General features: G+C 42.5%; 1 protein-coding gene across 4 annotated transcripts in view; it reads right to left on the reverse strand.

Moving 5' to 3' along the window:
* Positions 1-23,028, reverse strand: part of LOC138970624 (uncharacterized) — a 425,184-nt gene that overhangs the window by 383,685 nt on the left and 18,471 nt on the right. For all 4 annotated transcript variants that reach the window (XM_070343089.1, XM_070343090.1, XM_070343088.1 and 1 more), the window contains exons 3-4: positions 10,238-10,312; positions 9,700-9,930 (exon numbers count right to left, since the gene is read on the reverse strand). In XM_070343089.1, the coding sequence (XP_070199190.1) occupies positions 9,700-9,930; positions 10,238-10,312 (306 nt within the window). The remainder of the gene's footprint in view (positions 1-9,699; positions 9,931-10,237; positions 10,313-23,028) is intronic.

The raw sequence follows: 23,028 nt of genomic DNA on the forward strand, positions 1-23,028 counted from the left end.
TACTATCTAATGCACACTGGTTCTGTGTCCTTACTATCTCGTGCACACTGGTTCTGTGTCCTTACTATCTCATGCACACTGGTTCTGTGTCCTTACTATCTCATGCACACTGGTTCTGTGTCCTTACTATCTCATGCACACTGGTTCTGTGTCCTTACTATCTCGTGCACACTGGTTCTGTGTCCTTACTATCTCATGCACACTGGTTCTGTGTCCTTACTATCTCGTGCACACTGGTTCTGTGTCCTTACTATCTCGTGCATACTGGTTCTGTGTCCTTACTATCTCATGCACACTGGTTCTGTGTCCTTACTATCTCGTGCACACTGGTTCTGTGTCCTTACTATCTCGTGCATACTGGTTCTGTGTCCTTACTATCTCGTGCACACTGGTTCTGTGTCCTTACTATCTCGTGCATACTGGTTCTGTGTCCTAGATATCTCATGCACACTGGTTCTGTGTCCTTACTATCTCATGCACACTGGTTCTGTGTCCTTACTATCTCGTGCACACTGGTTCTGTGTCCTTACTATCTCGTGCATACTGGTTCTGTGTCCTTTCTATCTCATGCATACTGGTTCTGTGTCCTTACTATCTCATGCACACTGGTTCTGTGTCCTTACTATCTCGTGCACACTGGTTCTGTGTCCTTACTATCTCGTGCATACTGGTTCTGTGTCCTTTCTATCTCGTGCACACTGGTTCTGTGTCCTTACTATCTCATGTACACTGGTTCTGTGTCCTTACTATCTCGTGCACACTGGTTCTGTGTCCTTACTATCTCGTGCATACTGGTTCTGTGTCCTTACTATCTCGTGCACACTGGTTCTGTGTCCTAGATATCTCGTGCATACTGGTTCTGTGTCTTTACTATCTCATGCACACTGGTTCTGTGTCCTTACTATCTCGTGCACACTGGTTCTGTGTCCTTACTATCTCGTGCACACTGGTTCTGTGTCCTTACTATCTCATGCACACTGGTTCTGTGTCCTTACTATCTCGTGCATACTGGTTCTGTGTCCTTACTATCTCATGCACACTGGTTCTGTGTCCTTACTATCTCGTGCACACTGGTTCTGTGTCCTTACTATCTCGTGCACACTGGTTCTGTGTCCTTACTATCTCGTGCACACTGGTTCTGTGTCCTTACTATCTCATGCATACTGGTTCTGTGTCCTTACTATCTCATGCACACTGGTTCTGTGTCCTTACTATCGCATGCACACTGGTTATGTGTCCTTACTATCTCATGCACACTGGTTCTGTGTCCTTACTATCTCATGCATACTGGTTCTGTGTCCTTACTATCTCGTGCACACTGGTTCTGTGTCCTTACTATCTCATACACACTGGCTCTGTGTCCTTACTATCTCGTGCACACTGGTTCTGTGTCCTTACTATCTCGTGCATACTGGTTCTGTGTCCTTACTATCTCGTGCACACTGGTTCTGTGTCCTTACTATCTCGTGCATACTGGTTCTGTGTCCTTACTATCTCGTGCATACTGGTTCTGTGTCCTTACTATCTCGTGCATACTGGTTCTGTGTCCTTACTATCTCGTGCACACTGGTTCTGTGTCCTTACTATCTCGTGCACACTGGTTCTGTGTCCTTACTATCTCGTGCACACTGGTTCTGTGTCCTAGATATCTCATGCACACTGGTTCTGTGTCCTAGATATCTCATGCATACTGGTTCTGTGTCCTTACTATCTCGTGCACACTGGTTCTGTGTCCTAGATATCTCATGCACACTGGTTCTGTGTCCTAGATATCTCATGCATACTGGTTCTGTGTCCTTACTATCTCGTGCACACTGGTTCTGTGTCCAAGTTACTATCTCGTGCACACTGGTTCTGTGTCCTTACTATCTCGTGCACACTGGTTCTGTGTCCTTACTATCTAATGCACACTGGTTCTGTGTCCTTACTATCCAATGCACACTGGTTCTGTGTCCTTACTATCTCATGCACACTGGTTCTGTGTCCTTACTATCTAATGCACACTGGTTATGTGTCCTTACTATCCAATGCACACTGGTTCTGTGTCCTAGATATCTCATGCATACTGGTTATGTGTCTTTACTATCTAATGCACACTGGTTCTGTGTCCTTACTATCCAATGCACACTGGTTCTGTGTCCTTACTATCCAATGCACACTGGTTCTGTGTCCTTACTATCTCGTGCACACTTGTTCTGTGTCCTTACTATCTCGTGCACACTGGTTCTGTGTCCTTACTATCTCGTGCATACTGGTTATGTGTCCTTACTATCTCGTGCACACTGGTTCTGTGTCCTTACTATCTCATGCACACTGGTTCTGTGTCCTTACTATCTCGTGCACACTGGTTCTGTGTCCTTACTATCTCGTGCATACTGGTTCTGTGTCCTTACTATCTCGTGCACACTGGTTCTGTGTCCTTACTATCTCATGCACACTGGTTCTGTGTCCTTACTATCTCATGCATACTGGTTCTGTGTCCTTACTATCTCATGCACACTGGTTCTGTGTCCTTACTATCTCATGCATACTGGTTCTGTGTCCTTACTATCTCATGCACACTGGTTCTGTGTCCTTACTATCTCATGCACACTGGTTCTGTGTCCTTACTATCTCATGCATACTGGTTCTGTGTCCTTACTATCTCATGCACACTGGTTATGTGTCCTTACTATCTCATGCATACTGGTTCTGTGTCCTTACTATCTCGTGCATACTGGTTCTGTGTCCTTACTATCTCGTGCATACTGGTTCTGTGTCCTTTCTATCTCATGCATACTGGTTCTGTGTCCTTACTATCTCATGCACACGGGTTCTGTGTCCTTACTATCTCGTGCACACTGGTTCTGTGTCCTTACTATCTCGTGCATACTGGTTCTGTGTCCTAGATATCTCATGTACACTGGTTCTGTGTCCTTTCTATCTCATGCATACTGGTTCTGTGTCCTTACTATCTCGTGCATACTGGTTCTGTGTTCTTACTATCTCGTGCATACTGGTTCTGTGTCCTTTCTATCTCATGCATACTGGTTCTGTGTCCTTACTATCTCGTGCACACTGGTTCTGTGTCCTTACTATCTCGTGCACACTGGTTCTGTGTCCTTACTATCTCGTGCATACTGGTTCTGTGTCTTTACTATCTCGTGCATACTGGTTCTGTGTCCTTACTATCTCATGCACACTGGTTCTGTGTCCTTACTATCTCGTGCACACTGGTTCTGTGTCCTTACTATCTCGTGCACACTGGTTCTGTGTCCTTACTATCTCGTGCACACTGGTTCTGTGTCCTTACTATCTCATGCATACTGGTTCTGTGTCCTTACTATCTCATGCACACTGGTTCTGTGTCCTTACTATCGCATGCACACTGGTTATGTGTCCTTACTATCTCATGCACACTGGTTCTGTGTCCTTACTATCTCATGCACACTGGTTATGTGTCCTTACTATCCAATGCACACTGGTTCTGTGTCCTTACTATCTCATGCACACTGGTTCTGTGTCCTTACTATCTCATGCATACTGGTTCTGTGTCCTTACTATCTCGTGCACACTGGTTCTGTGTCCTTACTATCTCATACACACTGGCTCTGTGTCCTTACTATCTCGTGCACACTGGTTCTGTGTCCTTACTATCTCGTGCATACTGGTTCTGTGTCCTTACTATCTCGTGCACACTGGTTCTGTGTCCTTACTATTTCGTGCATACTGGTTCTGTGTCCTTACTATCTCGTGCATACTGGTTCTGTGTCCTTACTATCTCGTGCATACTGGTTCTGTGTCCTTACTATCTCGTGCATACTGGTTCTGTGTCCTTACTATCTCGTGCATACTGGTTCTGTGTCCTTTCTATCTCATGCACACTGGTTCTGTGTTCTTACTATCTCGTGCACACTGGTTCTGTGTCCTTACTATCTCGTGCATACTGGTTCTGTGTCCTTACTATCTCGTGCACACTGGTTCTGTGTCCTTACTATCTCGTGCATACTGGTTCTGTGTCCTAGATATCTCATGCACACTGGTTCTGTGTCCTTTCTATCTCATGCATACTGGTTCTGTGTCCTTACTATCTCGTGCATACTGGTTCTGTGTCCTTACTATCTCGTGCACACTGGTTCTGTGTCCTTACTATCTCGTGCATACTGGTTCTGTGTCCTTTCTATCTCGTGCACACTGGTTCTGTGTCCTTACTATCTCATGCACACTGGTTCTGTGTCCTTACTATCTCGTGCACACTGGTTCTGTGTCCTTACTTTCTCGTGCATACTGGTTCTGTGTCCTTACTATCTCGTGCACACTGGTTCTGTGTCCTTACTATCTCGTGCATACTGGTTCTGTGTCCTTACTATCTCATGCACACTGGTTCTGTGTCCTTACTATCTCGTGCACACTGGTTCTGTGTCCTTACTATCTCGTGCACACTGGTTCTGTGTCCTTACTATCTCTTGCACACTGGTTCTGTGTCCTTACTATCTCGTGCATACTGGTTCTGTGTCCTTACTATCTCATGCACACTGGTTCTGTGTCCTTACTATCTCGTGCACACTGGTTCTGTGTCCTTACTATCTCGTGCACACTGGTTCTGTGTCCTTACTATCTCATGCACACTGGTTCTGTGTCCTTACTATCTCGTGCATACTGGTTCTGTGTCCTTACTATCTCATGCACACTGGTTCTGTGTCCTGACTATCGCATGCACACTGGTTATGTGTCCTTACTATCTCATGCACACTGGTTCTGTGTCCTTACTATCTCATGCATACTGGTTCTGTGTCCTTACTATCTCGTGCACACTGGTTCTGTGTCCTTACTATCTCATGCACACTGGTTCTGTGTCCTTACTATCTCGTGCACACTGGTTCTGTGTCCTTACTATCTCGTGCATACTGGTTCTGTGTCCTTACTATCTCGTACACACTGGTTCTGTGTCCTTACAATCTCGTGCATACTGGTTCTGTGTCCTTACTATCTCGTGCACACTGGTTCTGTGTCCTTACTATCTCGTGCACACTGGTTCTGTGTCCTTACTATCTCGTGCACACTGGTTCTGTGTCCTTACTATCTCGTGCACACTGGTTCTGTGTCCTAGATATCTCATGCACACTGGTTCTGTGTCCTTTCTATCTCATGCATACTGGTTCTGTGTCCTTACTATCTCGTGCATACTGGTTCTGTGTCCTTACTATCTCGTGCACACTGGTTCTGTGTCCTTACTATCTCGTGCATACTGGTTCTGTGTCCTTTCTATCTCGTGCACACTGGTTCTGTGTCCTTACTATCTCATGCACACTGGTTCTGTGTCCTTACTATCTCGTGCACACTGGTTCTGTGTCCTTACTTTCTCGTGCATACTGGTTCTGTGTCCTTACTATCTCGTGCACACTGGTTCTGTGTCCTTACTATCTCGTGCATACTGGTTCTGTGTCCTTACTATCTCATGCACACTGGTTCTGTGTCCTTACTATCTCGTGCACACTGGTTCTGTGTCCTTACTATCTCGTGCACACTGGTTCTGTGTCCTTACTATCTCTTGCACACTGGTTCTGTGTCCTTACTATCTCATGCATACTGGTTCTGTGTCCTTACTATCTCGTGCACACTGGTTCTGTGTCCTTACTATCTCATGCACACTGGTTCTGTGTCCTGACTATCGCATGCACACTGGTTATGTGTCCTTACTATCTCATGCACACTGGTTCTGTGTCCTTACTATCTCATGCATACTGGTTCTGTGTCCTTACTATCTCATGCACACTGGTTCTGTGTCCTGACTATCGCATGCACACTGGTTATGTGTCCTTACTATCTCATGCATACTGGTTCTGTGTCCTTACTATCTCGTGCACACTGGTTCTGTGTCCTTACTATCTCATGCACACTGGTTCTGTGTCCTTACTATCTCGTGCACACTGGTTCTGTGTCCTTACTATCTCGTGCATACTGGTTCTGTGTCCTTACTATCTCGTACACACTGGTTCTGTGTCCTTACAATCTCGTGCATACTGGTTCTGTGTCCTTACTATCTCGTGCACACTGGTTCTGTGTCCTTACTATCTCGTGCACACTGGTTCTGTGTCCTTACTATCTCGTGCACACTGGTTCTGTGTCCTTACTATCTCGTGCACACTGGTTCTGTGTCCTTACTATCTCGTGCACACTGGTTCTGTGTCCTAGATATCTCATGCACACTGGTTCTGTGTCCTAGATATCTCATGCATACTGGTTCTGTGTCCTTACTATCTCGTGCACACTGGTTCTGTGTCCTTACTATCTCGTGCACACTGGTTCTGTGTCCTTACTATCTCGTGCACACTGGTTCTGTGTCCTTACTATCTAATGCACACTGGTTCTGTGTCCTTACTATCCAATGCACACTGGTTCTGTGTCCTTACTATCTCATGCACACTGGTTCTGTGTCCTTACTATCCAATGCACACTGGTTCTGTGTCCTTACTATCCAATGCACACTGGTTCTGTGTCCTAGATATCTCATGCATACTGGTTATGTGTCTTTACTATCTAATGCACACTGGTTCTGTGTCCTTACTATCCAATGCACACTGGTTCTGTGTCCTAGATATCTCATGCACACTGGTTCTGTGTCCTTACTATCTCATGCACACTGGTTCTGTGTCCTTACTGTCTCGTGCACACTGGTTCTGTGTCCTAGATATCCCATGCATACTGGTTATGTGTCCTTTCTATCATGTGCACTCTAATTACGCTCCTACTTTCTGGTGCTGACCAGTTGTAAAAAAAATATATACATATATGCGACCATGTCAGATACTGGGTAACAGAAGTGGGACAAAATTTTAAAAAAAATTGCAGAAAAACTAATTAAATGGTTTATATAATAAAGAGAAGTTCGAAAACGCGTTCCGCAAGTAGTTTTGGTTTTAAAAAAAAAAAATTTAAAAAATTATATTATTTTTTTTTTTTTTAAACTGCAGGATGACGGAATTTCCGTCAGACTTATTTTCAGACTGACGGGCTAGTTTCACCCATGTACTATTCAATGAAATTTATTGAGGGTAGCAAGCAATGAATCGTACACGCATCCGATTGTGCATCGTTCGTCACACTGGAAACACAGAAAGCTGCAGTGCCGAAGGGCAGTCATGTTCAAAATCGTCGCTTATTTCAAGCAATATGCGCCATCGGCTTCAAATACTGATTGAAACTTATTTATACAACATTGAATTATTATCTACTGATCATATTTTCATTCCAGCAAGTCCAGCAGTTTCGCAAAACGCAAATAAAACAGAGAAGAACAGTGCAGATCACGTTTCGTCACAGGAACGAAACCGGAAACGACCCAGTTTACAATCCGAATTTCTAGTCCATACGGGTCAGATCTGAGCTATTTTTATAGCTGACCTCGTTCTCGCATGCTATGTGTGCGTACTGGAACAGGCTTTCGAAACCCGTCTCGTGGTAGTGTCAAAAATAGGCCGCGATCACGTTCGTAACATACGGAACCGAAGCGAAAGTTCCGCCAGATAAAAGCATCCTGTGCATTGATTTATTAATCTGCGCATTACTGCAGATTACTAATCGAAAGTATGACATTTTGCACATGATTTCAACTCCCACATAGCATGAGTTTACACAGGTGAGGTGACGTGTCTTCATGATTGTGAGAGGGCCCCCTCTGGACACGAATGTGACGAACGAATGTACTTTTTTCCCCTTCGCTTCTCTTGAATACTTTAAGTCAAAAAACATTTTCTTTAATGCCTACTTCAAAATGAACTTACTTTACAACTTCAAGTGCTCTTTTACGGTTTTAGAGCTCTATGAGTTTTGCCTCAGCTTTCAACAAAGATGCGTGGGGTCTCTGTGTCCCGCTTTTCAGCGCCATTTTGACACCTATTTCCAAAGTTTCTACGACTATCATAAAATAATGATTTACTTTGTACATAATCAAATGTCATTTTTAAATACTAGAATGTATATACAGTGATCCCACACTGCCTATTTTAGACACCAGAAAGCGTGATTGAAGTAAATTGCAAAATTACAGAGGCACCTCAACAATTTGCGGGTGTTACCCAGTATCTAAGATGGTCTCATATAGATATATATATATTTTTTTTAATATATATATCGTCCTTGTCCGATTAAAACCTCTTAACTCGATTTTTTGCGAAATCTACTTTTTTTACATCAAAATAATCTACGATTTTTTTTCTCTATTTTTTGGTTATTGTGATGAAAGCCTAAGATCGATGGAAGTCATAGGTGCAAAATACCGTGTATATCATTTTGGCAAAACCGCGAACCCAAATTACACGTAACTTGAATTACGAGCTTTTATTCGTTCGCGCGGTTTTTTTTCAGTTTTGGCCGATGCAAACCTCGTATGTCGAATTACAAGTTTTCTAACATCTAAACACGGCGGTAAATGAACTGTTTCCGTTAGATATGAGGTTATGTTAAGATGTCCGTACGCTCAGAGTTTAGGTAAAATTAAATATTAGCGTCATGTATGAAGTTACGTATTGTGTAGTAAAATGACAAACTACGACATCAGTTATTGTTCAAATGATTGTTTTGTTAGTATTTTTCCTTTGCTGAGTACAAAAACATAACTACAAAGAGAGATTAAGTAGTTAAAGTATTCTGACATATTTCTTAACTATTTAATAGTTCAGTCCTAAACTTCTGATCTTATTTGTTAGCTGAAGATGACAAGGTATGCATATGTCACGTACTGAAGTTGTAGTCTAGTGTCTGAATGCAGTCCGTCATGTCTGTCAGTGGGCCCTTCACACCTGAAAGCCAATTATCTTCGTTTGAAGATCTTAGGTTGTTGTGCTGTGTGTGCTTGAATACAAGTTATATACCATGGGATTTCGAAACGGAACTTATCATAGATGACATCACTGTTCGTATGGACTCTGATTGTGTTTCGTGGGTACTACTGGACCGATCTTTATGAAATTTTACATTAGAGTTCCTGGGAATGATATCCCCAGAATTGTTTTTCAATTTTTGGATAAATGTCTTTGATGACGTCATATCCGGCTTTTTGTAAAAGTTGAGGCTGCCCTGTCACACCCTCATTTTTCAATCAAATTGATTGAAATTTTGGCAAAGCAATCTTCGACGAAGGCCGGACTTTGATATTGCATTTCAGCTTGGAGGCTCAATTAATTAATGACTTTGGTCATTAAATATCTGAAAATTGTAATTAGAATTATTTTCTTATAAAATGATCCAAAATTACGTTCATCTTATTTTTTCATTTTCTGATTCCAAAAACATATAAATATGTTATATTCGGATTACAAACAAGCTCTAAAAATTAAAAATATAAAAATTATGATTAAAATAAAATTTCCGAAATCGATTTAAAAACAATTTCATCTTATTCCTTGTCGGTTTCTGATTCCAAAAACATATAGATATGATATTTTTGGATTAAAAACACGCTTAGAAAGTTAAAACGAAGAGAGGTACAGAAAAGTGTGCTATGCAGCACAGCGCAACCACTACCGCGCTAAACAGGCTCGTTAATTTCACTGCCTTTTGCACGAGCGGCGGACTACGGTCATTGTGAAAAAATGCAGTGCGTTCAGTTTCATTCTGTGAGTTCCACAGCTTGACTAAATGTAGTAATTTCGCCTTACGCGACTTGTTTTGTTTGGTTTCGTTTGGTTCAGAACTATCCGGAATTTAAAAATATTTTACCTGGGGTTGTTCCAGATCCTCTAAAGACAAAATAGACAGTGGTGATTGTGAAAAGGTCATCCAAATCACAGTACCACCAAGCACGTTTGTCGTTTGATCTGGAGAGAAAGCCGTTAGGTAATGGATATTCCTTCAACACGGTACCGGAATCGCCGTTGTTCATCCCGCAGGCCCCTGCTGTGTTGTCAGCATGGGAACTCGCATACGACGGTTTCTTGTAGACAATCTGCGCTGTGGACACAAACGAGCAAAGCGCGGGAGTAAGTGAGAGTGTGTGTGTGTGTGTGTGTGTGTGTGTGTGTGTGTGTGTGTGTGTGGTGTGTGTGTGTGTGTGTGTGTGTGTAACTGTGTGTGTGTGTGGGGGTGTGGGTGTGGGTGTGTGCGTTTGTGTGTGTGGGTGTGTGGGTGTTTTATTTTTCCTTACTAATTTTCACGTTGTATGCTTTATTTTTTTTTTTATCTCATCCTTACTTATTTAATTACATGCACAATGACACATCCATCCATCCATCCACACCTCAAACAGGAAACGGCTTACCTAGATTGCCTTTCTTCGCAGGCTTTTTGCAACGCGGGCATGCACAGGTGTAGTTTGCATAGTACGCGGTAATCTCTGAAAAAAAAGAAAAACAAATAACAAACACAGTAGCAAGCGCATGTGTGAACCGTTCCTCAGGAAGGTGCAATGCGGCGTCAAGTTTTTTTTCTTCAGAAACCATGAAGATGGATTGTTGTCAGCACACCGAGTCTGACAAAAACCATTTCTCTTTAACTCATTGTCTCCCAGGTACGGATATATGGCTCTATCTGACCTGGTACGAATATATTCCATATCCCAAGGCCCTACAGGGAGCGTGGAGTCAAACAAAACAAAACCAAACAAAAATTCAAGTCCCGACACTCCCCGCGGAGAAAAAGGACGAATACTGGCGGGCGCCTGTTACTCACATCTCCACGCCGCGCGAGGGGTACGCTCACGCTGCAAGACGCGGTCAGGCGACTATGGAAAGCCGTTTGGCTCATAACCATTACGCGTGTAATAAAACATAAATACACGCGTAATAAATGACTAATACACGTGTATTTATTTCTTATTGCACGTGTAATTTATCTTTTTTCTCATGCTATGGAATAGCATACACATGTAATAAATATTTCATACTCGTGTAAGAAATGATTAAATACAGGCGTAATTAACATTTCATGCGCGTGTAAGAAATATTTAAATACACGTGTAATTATTTATTACACGTGTATTTAAATATTTTTTACACGCGCATGAAATGATTATTACGCGTGTATTAATTATTTCTTACACGCGCATGAAATATTTCTTACGCGTGTATTAAATATTTCTTACACGCGCATGAAATATTTATTACGCGTGTATTTAATCATTTCGTACACGTGTATGACATTTTTATTCCACGTGTATTTAATCATTTCGTACACGTGTAAGACATCTATATATATATACGACTAGTGTCTGTGTGTCTGTGTGTGTGTGTGTGTGTGTATCTGTCTGTGCGCGATGCACGGCCAAAGTTCTCGATGGATCTGCTTCAAATTTGGTGGGCATATTCAAGTAGACCCGGGACACGACACAACCTGGTCGATATTTCAACACGTGCTCTCAGCGCGCAGCGCGGAACCGATTTTGGTTCCACCTCAGCTATTTTGGTTCCACCTCAGCTTACCCGGGCCCCCATACCGACACACCATAGCCGCTACACCACATCACAACGCCAAAGTTCTCGGTGGATCTTTTTCAAATTTGGACACCGTATTCAGCTACACCCCGGACACAATATCATCGATGAGATATTTCAACACGTGCTCTCAGCGCGCAGCGCTGAACTCATTTTCGTTTTTGGGTTCATTTCACCATTATAAGTAACTCTTCCTTATCTTCTCCAGTGTTTTGCGTTTATCTCCCTTCCTTCGTGTGGCTTTCCCGTTCAGTTCTAAGTTACTATTACTATTTTTAGAATGTCACTGCGCTGTCCACTGCGCTTCCCTTGCACCCGTAAGTTGTTCTTACTGTCAAAGTGAAAAGGTCGAATCAATTTATAGCCACGCGAAAAATACACTCTCACCTATCTCTATATATTTATAGATACAGATATGCATATATATATACGGCTTCTCTGTGTGTGTGTGTGTTTGTGTGTGTGTGTGGGCAAAAACCTATGTATTATACAGTTCTGTTTGTGATGGGGTCTAGCGGCTTTTGTCTGTCTGTATCCCATTATTGGGAAATCACCACACACAGAGCCAGGCCCAAAAGCCTTAAAATACAATTATAAAAAGGCGGACTGGGCAGTTTTCAAGGACGCTGTCACTAAGTCTGCCGATGCACATACCCTCTTGGATGGCAATCCAGAGTCCCAAGAAAGTATCGACAACAAATATAAACAGCTAAGATCAAACCTGCTGAATGCAATGGAATTGTCAATCCCCAAAACAAAACCTTTTATCGGACCCAGTAGAACTGATCAGAGCCCATGGTGGACAGAAGAATGCAGAACAGCCATCAGGTTAAAAAGAACTGCAAAAGAGAAGTATGATCGCTTCAGGTCTGCACAAAACCACAACAATATGAAATCAACTGAAGAACAATGTGACAAAATTATAGACAAAGCAAAAAAAGAATATTTTGAAAACATGTCCAGCAAAGTGAGCGATTACAGAGATGCTGGAAAAATTTGGACCAAAATAAGGAAATTCAAATGCAGACACAAGCAGGCTGAACGTCCTCTTATGCACGAAGGAAAAAAATATGAAAGCTTTCCTGAAAAAGCAGAACTGTTTGCAGATATTTTTGCAGCAGCAAGCCAAACAGATAAACTGTTATGTGAGCAGGAACTCTTCCGTAAGAAGTGGGAGGATAAACAGGACTTAAACGACCCAGAACTCAACCCTTCCTTAAAAATAAATGCTCCCTTATCCATTCAAGAACTGAAAACGGCTATAGCATCGGTGACAAAAGTCCGATCCGCCTGTGGTTCTGATCCAATAAACTATCAGGTCATACAACATTTACCAAACCAAGGATTAAATCTTTTACTGGATTTTTATTCAACATGCTGGAAGTCTGGCCTGATTCCCACAGCTTGGAAAGAGGCTGTTGTGATCCCCATTTTAAAGCCTGGAAAACCAAGAGCTAACCCTTCCAACTGGCGCCCTATATCTCTGACCTCCCATCTGAGCAAAATCTATGAAAGAATACTAAAATCCAGACTAGAAGATGAAATGGAAAGAAAAAAGGTAATACCCCTGTGCCAAGCCGGTTTCCGTCGAGGCAGGGGTGTCTCGGATCACATTGTAAAACTGTCCTCTAAAATTAAGAAAGCTCTCTCACGCAAGAAGTCTCTCTTTGCTGTCTTTTTTGACATCAAAAAAGCCTACGATACAGTATGGCACCAACGATTGTTGTTCAAATTGAAGCAATTAGGCATCAGTGGTAATATGTTTCAATACATAAAAAGCTTTCTACTGAACAGATCCTTTCAAACTGATTATAAAGGTGCCAAATCATCCACTCGCAAAGTTGACATGGGAGTGCCACAGGGCTCCGTAATAGCACCACTGCTTTTTAGCATTATGCTGCATGACATATCGACAATTAAAACACATGGAGCCGAACTGACGCTTTATGCGGATGATATTGCTCTATGCAAAGAGTATCAAAACAAAACCTATAAAACAGAACACAAATTCTCTAAAGAGTGGCAAACAGCTATAGATAACATTGCGAACTATATGCGGGAGAATGGCTTCACTCTCTCTGCCGAGAAAACTGTATTCGTTGTCTTTACAAACCGAAAACTGGAAGATCGAGAAAAGATACAGTTCTCACTAGATAAATCTGTTGTCTCACCCAGTCAGCAGGTGAAATATCTGGGCGTAGTTTTCACCTCAAATGGACTATGGACTGCTCACTTAAAGTATCTTTTAAGCAAAGCAAATAAGACCATCAACCTTCTTAAAATACTGGCTGCCCAACCATGGGCAAAGTGCCCAGTTATTCTAACAAACATCACCAGAGCTCTTATAAGATCAAGACTATCATATGGACAGGAGGCCTACTTCTCGTCGGCTCGAAAATGGCTTGATAAGCTACAGTCAGCGGAATGTCGTGCCCTTCGGCTTGCCCTCGGACACCCAAGGCATTCAAAGCAGGCCATTGTATACCACCAAGCAGGATTCCTCCCTCTTGACATGTGGCGGCGTAAGTGCTGCGCAGATTACAATGTTCGAGCCAACACAGTGCAAAACTCAACAAAAGAGGAGCTACAACCGCATTACAATCATGTCCAAAACAAAAAGGCCCACTTTGGCACTACTTTCTCCTCACTGGCTCAATTCAATGCTTCACTCTTTAGTGAAATCAGTGTCGACCCAAATGATGTGGCCCAAAACCCCATATCTCGTGATCCCTCATGGACAATGAAAGAAATGAATTTTGACACAGAATATTGCACAGCTACAAAGGATGATCAGTTATTACTCAGGATACAAGCCCTTGAGCACATTGATACTGTATACAAAGGCCATGTTCATGTTTACACAGACGGGTCAGTGTTGGATGACAAAAAGGCTGGCGCAGCTTTTGTAATCCCCAGCGATGACATGACTGGGAAATTTAAACTGTGCAACAGAAACTCGATCTTCTCAGCTGAGCTCCTTGCCATCTGCATGTCGCTTGTTCATCTCAATCTCAAGAACACTCCTCCTCAAAAGATAGCTATATTCTCTGACTCCAAAGCAGCCATTGAAGCATTGAGATCTAACAAAAGATCAAAAAGACATGATCTTGTCATTGCCATAAAGGAGCTGGCAAATAAAATTATAAAAAAAGGAAGCGAGATTAACCTGGTCTGGTGTCCAGCACACGTGAACGTGCCTGGCAACGAGAAAGCGGACAAAGCCGCTAAAGAAGCTGCCCAAGGCATGGGCGCCTCCGAGGTAGACCTGCCATTGTCTGCTTCTGAGATCAGTAGCCTTACAGACTCTCTTCTCTGGAGAGAATGGAGGAACAAATATATGCACAAGGCTATAAGCTCTGGCTGGCTCATTCGGGAAGCCCCATCAAAACAGATGAACACCTATAATGCATGCCCACGTGTAATTAAAAGGATTAACCGCCTAAGGGCAGAAGCTGGGAGTTACCAATTTCTAGAGCTTAAATGCACCTGTCAATCCGACCTCACCATTGCTCATTTGACTTTGGAGTGTGATTTGAACTCATGCCACTTTCAACCCCTGACTCAGTTTATAAACTCAAATAGAAATATTCTGCCAAATACCTCAAAGGAAAAATTAAGCTATATTTTAAGTTTTAATAAAGACCTTGGGTGGCAAGGTCCCAAACTTATCGCTGGACTTATGCACACGCACCCACTTGGTCCCTGGATATGAAGAGACATTGCTGCGGCTGACGCCATTGCTTCTCATACAGCTACTATATATTTTTATCAGATCTTTTAAAAATACCATTTTATATCCAAGTATCTCTTAACACCATTTTTAATTAGATGAGCGAGAGTGTGCGGGGGGCGGGAGGGTGGTGAACCACTGTACATAAAGGGAAAGTTTGTGTGCGTGCCTGTGTGTGTTCTTAATCTAAGACAAATGTCGCCAATGTTTTTACAGAGTGACGTTAAATAAACGATTTTATCATCATCTGTCTGTATGTTCTGGCATGTGAGAAGCCACAGCAGATAATATAGGGCTAAGAAATAAGCTCTAAAATTCTCAATCCCGTTTGACAGGACTTCGCCTTTCAAAGGTGATTGTGGTGAACCGCCACGCTGTCTGTCTCTGTCGCGCCGTTCACCCCAAATTCCCGTTTCGGAGACTTACTATTTTTAGAATGTCACTGCGCTGTCCAGAACGCTTCCCTTGCACCCGTAAGTTGTTCTTACTGTCAAAGTGAAAAGGTCGAATCAATTTATAGCCACGCGAAAAATACACTCTCACCTATCTCTATATATTTATAGATATAGATATACATATATATATATACGGCTTCTCTGTGTGTGTGTTTGTGTGTGTGTGTGGGCAAAAACCTCAGTGTGGATTGTAGAGTTCTGTTTGTGATGGGGTCTAGCGGCTTTTGTCTGTCTGTATGTTCTGGCATTTGAGAAGCCACAACAGATAATATAGAGCTAAGAAATAAGCTCTAAAATTCTCAATCCCGTTTGACAGGACTTCGCCTGCAGAGGTGATTGTGATGAACCGCCACGCTGTCTGTCTCTGTCTCGCGATTCACCCCGGCGAAGCCGGGTATTCCTCTAGTTTTTCATACACGCGTAAGAAATGAATAAATACGCGTGTAATAAATATTTCATACAAGCGTTAAAAATGCAGGAGTCACGTGGTTAAGCGACTTAAAAACTCGGACTGGGAATCCACATGAAAAACACTCTATGCGTCTTCATCGCCTCGCTTTGCACGCTTACAGCTCAAGATGGCGGAAGCGGCAAACGTCAATGTCACCTTAGAAGGTTTGCGAGAACAATTTAACGCCTTTGCCCAGGCTCGCACAGCATTGGAAAGGTAAGTTACTTGTTTTATCAGATGAAGTCGGTTGTTGTGCGCGCGAACCGGAAGTAGAATAGACGAGAGTTGTTGCTTTGCATGTCGTATATTTTCCGATTCAAGTTTTAAGTTTATTACGGGTGTATGTAATGATTAAATACACGTGTATTTAAATAATTTCCTACACGTGTATTTAATCATTTCTTACACGCGTATAAACTATTTCCTGCACGTGTATTTAATCATTTCTTACACGCGCATGAAGTATTTATTACACGCGTATTTAATCATTTCTTACACGCGCATGAAATATTTATTACACGCGTATTTAATCATTTCTTACACGTGTATGAATTATTTATTACACGCGTAAAAATGATTATTACACGTGCATTAATCATTTATTACACGTGTATCAATTATTTATTACACGTGTATTTATGTTTTATTACGCGTGTAATGGTTATGAGCCAAACGGCTTTCGGCGACAGTCCACGCCCCCACGCTAGAACCCATAGCGAGTGAGGCGCCCCCTCCCCAAACCCAGAAAGCACAAGGTAAACAAAGACCAAAAGCAATCAAAAGACACTAACACACAGACAGAACAGCACACTAACACAGTACAAGCACAAACACCACAGCACACTGACAAGCAGAAAGACGACCTAGCAACAGAAATTCTCACTAGGGTCATGAAAGAAGTGGAGGAGAGGATACTTAACAAGATTCAAGCAGACAGACGTAATGCAGAAGAAGAGTTAGCACAGACACTCATACATCTATTATATATATATATATGAGTTGTTCTTCAGTACTGGTGACAGAAAGGGGGAAAAGTCGACAAAATTCAAATCTCTAGTTTTGTTTTTGAAATATAACTTTTCATAAAGCAGAAACACTGTAGTATCTGATTTACAAAAGAAACAAGAAGAGCAAACGCTCGATCGAGTCACTTTCGCAGTTCTGAATATTATATGAGGCATCAGATGGACAGGAAGAAATTGCTATTCACAACACAATGAGTCACGTTCACATAAAATTTGAGCCCGGTCACTTTTATAGTTTCCGAGAAAAGCCCAACGTTAAGTTGTGTGTTGCCGAACAGAAAAGGCTAGTTATCTCCCTTGTTTTTCTGATAACGTTCGTAAAAGGCTACAGATGTAAAGAATAATCCTACAAAGTTTCAATCACATCCGATGAACTTTGTCAAAGATATAAAATGTCTAATTTTTCCTTTGACGCTGACCTGTGACCTTGAAAAAGGTCAAAGGTCAACGAAACCATCGTTAAAGTGTAGAGGTCATTGGAGGTCACGACTAAACAAAATATGAGCCCGATCGCTTTGATAGTTTCCGAGAAAAGTTTGTCAAAGATATAAAATGTCTAATTTTTCCTTTGACGCTGACCTGTGACCTTGAAAAAGGTCAAAGGTCAACGAAACCATCGTTAAAGTGTAGAGGTCATTGGAGGTCACGACTAAACAAAATATGAGCCCGATCGCTTTGATAGTTTCCGAGAAAAGTCCAACGTTAAGGTGGTGTCTACGGACGGCCGGCCGGCCGGCCGGACGGCCGGACGGCCGGCCGGACAGACTAACACTGACCGATTACATAGAGTCACTTTTTCTCAAGTGACTCAAAAATCACTGGTTAACATGGTTCTTACATAATATTACTTTTAAAGCTAGTTTTTGTATGTCTGTGTGTGTGTTTGTAAGATAACGACAGGCTCCGAAACGGCTGCACCGACTGAGACGGGAATTGCAGAGAATGTTCTTTTCCACTCGAGTCGTGTCATAGTGTACTTTTGCAATAGCAAATTTGAAAGGATTCTGTAAAAGAAACGGGGGAAAACATTTGACATCCTTTGACCTATCGAGGATCCTGGACGTAAAGGCTCTCGAAACTTGGTCTTGGTAACAAAGACAATTCTATGACGTCACGCTCTCTCTCTCTCTCGCTCTCTCTCGCTCTCTCTCGCTCTCTCTCGCTCTCTCTCTCTCTCTCTCTCTCTCTCTCTCTCTCTCTCTCTCTCTCTCTCTCTCTCTCTCTCTCTCTCTCTCTCTCTCTCTCTCTCTCTCTCTCTCTCTTGGATTATAAGTGGTGTGATACGAACGCGCGCAGCGTTCTCCGCTCTGTTCGGAATTAATAAATCATGTAACACGACCATTCGTAGCGAACATAATAATTAATTATGTATGTGTGTGTGTGTGTGTGTGTGTGTGTGTGTGTGTTTGTGTGTGTGTGTGTGTGTGTGTGTGTGTGTGTGTGTGTGTGTGTGCTTGCGTGCATGCGTACATGCGTTGGTGTAAGTTCGAACGCGCGCGTGTGTGTGTGCACGTGTGCTCGCTCTATCTCTCTCTTTTTTTCTCTCTCTCTCTTTCTCTCACTTTCTTTCTCTTACCGCAAGCAAAAGACGTGTACGTACAAATATCTCTCTCTTCTCTGTGCGGGTTAACAAGTCGTGAAACACGAGTGTGTGTGTGTGTGTGTGTGTGTGTGTGTGTGTGTGTGTGTGTGTGTGGTGTGTGTGTGTGTGTGCGTGTATGTGTGTGTGTGCGCGTGTGTAAGCGCCCGAACCTATTAGAGGGATTCCTGAAAAAAACCGCCCGACCCCCCCACACCTCCCCCAACCCCCCGCTTCAAGTTGTGTCTCTTTCTTCCCTATAGTTTTGGATTTTTCTCAAATGGTTAAACGGGGAGATCAAAGAGGTTATAAGCTGAAACAAAGGTCCGACTCTTGATTAGTTGCTCTGTGCTCTGAACTTTTTTTCCATTTTGTTATTCTAAAATGTTGTGCAGTGCAGTGTTACAAAAAGAAGACTGGTGTCTTCAACCACTGCCTGTGGTGTCAGATCAAGACTACAGTTATAATTCACGAAACTCATGCACACGATTATGTTTTTGTACAATTGAACCTGTTTAAAGAGACCACCAAAGAGAAGTGGTCTCTTTAGAGCGGTGGTCTCTTTAGACAGGTGATTAATATAGTCGTAAAAACCGTCGGGGATCCTTTGGGTGGTCTTTAATGGGCATGTGGTCTTTATGGACAGGTGGTCTCAAGGGAAGGTTCGACTGTACAATCTGTTTTGGACGAACGTATTCGTCTTTGCACAATGATCTAAAATTAATTAACCTGATTTTGCAACGGAAGGAGATCACTGATTCAATTAATGCACACTGGGATGATTTTTGACACTATTATGAATTATCAACCTTATATTCTACAAACACACACACACTGACACACACACTGACACACACACACACTGACACACACACACACACACACACTGACACACACACTGTGACACACACACGCACACAGACACTGTGACACACACACACACGCACACACACACACTAGGCCGACCCACACACACACAGACACACACAGACACACACACACACACACACACACACACACACACACACACACACACACACACACACACAAAGAAACACATTCATCTTCTGTGAAATGCACAAGCACCACCACAAACGCGAGAGACACTTATATGCTGATTAAACGTATAAATAACCGGCAAAACAAACAATTCCTCTTGTAAAATGCCAAACTCTGAAGGATGATTTGAATTCGTGTGTTTTGTCCTGTTTGGGGTAAGCTTATCACATGTGAAATTCCTGACTTTGTTCCATCTTTGAGTGTACTGGCTCATTACGCACTTTCCTTGTCGCACTGGTACCCCCCCCCCCCCCCACACACACACACACACCAACAAATTTGGATATTCGGCCCTCTTTCTCAGCTTTCTCAGATAGATATACTCGAAGTACAATTAGGGAATTTATGTTGCCAAATAGATCATAGATCAACATTTCACTACACGAATCGATGCAGTCGCAGGCATGAAAATTCTCCGTATTTTCCGTATTTTCCGTATTTTTGAAAAAAATAAACCGTATTTTGTTTTATTTTCAGTATTTTTCCTTTTTTTTTTTTTTTTTTAATTTTTTTTTTTTTTTTTTTTTTTTTTTTTTTTTTCCTAGTCATTGTTATAGTAAAATAGTTTTGGGGCCATGTTTGAATCCAACTTTAAGGCTCAGATAGCCCCAGATTGCACCAAATTGCACCCTTGAACAAAAAAATTTCCGGGGGGGCATGCCCCCGGACCCCCCTAGAAGTCTTGGCGCTTCGCGCCTGCGAAACTTGGCGCTACGCGCCTTCGAATTTTGTTTTCAGTATTTTTTTTTTTCAGTTTTCATGCCTGAGTCGAAATAGATGTGACTTTCACCCTACCGAAGACTCTACGATCGGAGTCAACTCGTAAATTTATCTCTTGCTGCGCAGCAGCGTCAGGGGATGACTTGAGTCCCCTGGCATATTACCCTACGCTCGATCGCAGCTTTGGTTTACAACGACGAACGACAAAGCTACGATCGTCTCGGCGAGGATCACCGAGGTTCACCGAGGATATACTCTACAGGCGATCAGATCGGAGACAGTGGCGATACATTATTCTTTCGTAAATTAATTTCGATTGCAAAAAAACAAAACTGAAGTACTCTTGATATTGAATTCAGACACGGTACAGATCTGGGGTTTTTTTTCGTAAGCGAAAGTAGCATTTCATATCATTATCAATAAAAAAAAAAATCAAATGTTTACGTTTTGTGTAGTCTCATTCAAAATCTCATTGTCCCTGAGACTTTCCGTCCGGGTCCGTGTGGAACACCAAGACTGATAAGACTGAAATGATCTCTCGCACAGAAAGAGAGGAATTTATCGAAATTATGTAATACACGCACACACACACGCACACACGCGCGCACACACACGCGCGCTATATGTGCAACCAGGCTATATTCAATGATATGATCATCTGTTTCACTGTTGGACTGTTCAGTGTCGGGTCTAGCTTGATGATAGACTGATTTATGCCGCCGGGAACACCGCCAGATTGCTAAGCTGGCAGGGTCAGGACTGACCTCAAACATTGCAATAAATAGCTCCAAAGTAATTTATTAATAATAAAAAAAATACAAATAAAATCAATGTTTTGTCTGTGTAACACTAAACCATCTTGGAAACATCAAGGACATGATTAGTCACAGCATCACGGAGCTAATTTGTCTGTTGTATCTCTTGTTATTCCACTTTAAAGGTTGTTAGGTCAAAGTTCTTATAAATGTTTTGCTTTGTCCGTTTCACCTTTCTTCGGAACTTTTTTTTTTACAAAAATAGTACAAAATAAGAAACTCAAAATATACTTCACTTAGTGTCATTTCTGTTGGTCACGTGTTTGTTTGTTGTTCTTCTTCTTCTGCGTTCGATGTTATGTGTTTGTTTGTGTTGTTGTTGTTGTTTTTGAGTGATGTTTTTGTTGTTGTTCTTGGTATTGTTTACTTGTTTGTTTGGGGTTGGAGCAAGTACACGAACAGTTGCCAAAAGGTGTGCGATTTGGGCAAAATGTTCAAATTTTGTCTGATTTCGGTTATAAGACACGTTGAATCTCGCGAAACATGCGGCATGTTCACTGTGTCAAAACACTGACTCGGCACCACAAGCTGCCGGCCGGCCGGACAGACTAACACTGACCGATTACATAGAGTCACTTTTTCTCAAGTGACTCAAAAATTCAGTTTTTTGCTGTTGAGGGTTATCTATTTCAATGGTGATTTCTGTTATCTGTGTAGTGCACGCACCTGTTTTCTGTAAATACGCGTCTCTCTCTCTCTCTCTCTCTCTCTCTTTCTCTTTCTCTCTCTCTCTCTCTCTCTCTCTCTCTCTCTCTCTCTCTCTCTCTCTCTCTCTCTCTCTCTCTCTCTCTCTCTCTCTCTCTCTCTCTCTCTCTCTCTCTCTCTCTCTCTCTCTCTCTCTCTCTCTCTCTCTCTCTCTCTCTCTCTCTCTCTCTCTCTCTCTCTCTCTCTCTCTCTCTCTCTCTCTCTCTCTCTCTCTCTCTCTCTCTCTCTCTCTCTCTCTCTCTCTCTCTCTCTCTCTCTCTCTCTCTCTCTCTCTCTCTCTCTCTCTCTCTCTCTCTCTCTCTCTCTCTCTCTCTCTCTCTCTCTCTCTCTCTCTCTCTCTCTCTCTCTCTCTCTCTCTCTCTCTCTCTCTCTCTCTCTCTCTCTCTCTCTCTCTCTCTCTCTCTCTCTCTCTCTCTCTCTCTCTCTCTCTCTCTCTCTCTCTCTCTCTCTCTCTCTCTCTCTCTCTCTCTCTCTCTCTCTCTCTCTCTCTCTCTCTCTCTCTCTCTCTCTCTCTCTCTCTCTCTCTCTCTCTCTCTCTCTCTCTCTCTCTCTCTCTCTCTCTCTCTCTCTCTCTCTCTCTCTCTCTCTCTGGGGAGTGAGCACACCTCAGGCTTCCGGCCGGTCGCATTTTTCCAAGCTCCTGCTTGTTCATCAAGTTTTCCTAGTTACACGCTGTTTTGTTCAACCAAGGTTAGTACAAGTGTATGTAAGACTACAACAGTTAGAATGCCGGTGGAAAATATAGCGTTCCGGGCCATTTGTGGTGGATTTTGTGCTGTTTTTCTGAACTTCATGTGCAAACGGGCAAAAGTGACAGCAGCCATGATCAACAGTTTCACGAGAAAGTCGAGCACGGCCAGAGTACAGTGTGTGTTGTTGACAGTCATCTTACTGCATGTGTTGATGTGTGCCAATGACATTGAAAGAAACCCGGGACCAGTGCATAGCATTCAAGAAGGCATTGAAGAAAGACTCCACAAGATGATTCTGAGTACAAACGAGCAACACGCATCAAGGTTGGAAGGCACAATTTTCCGCCATTTTGATGAACGCTTCGCCGACTTTTCAACCAGACTCGTAG

This window comes from Littorina saxatilis, linkage group LG7 (assembly GCF_037325665.1).
Source record: "Littorina saxatilis isolate snail1 linkage group LG7, US_GU_Lsax_2.0, whole genome shotgun sequence".
NCBI lineage: Eukaryota > Metazoa > Mollusca > Gastropoda > Littorinimorpha > Littorinidae > Littorina > Littorina saxatilis.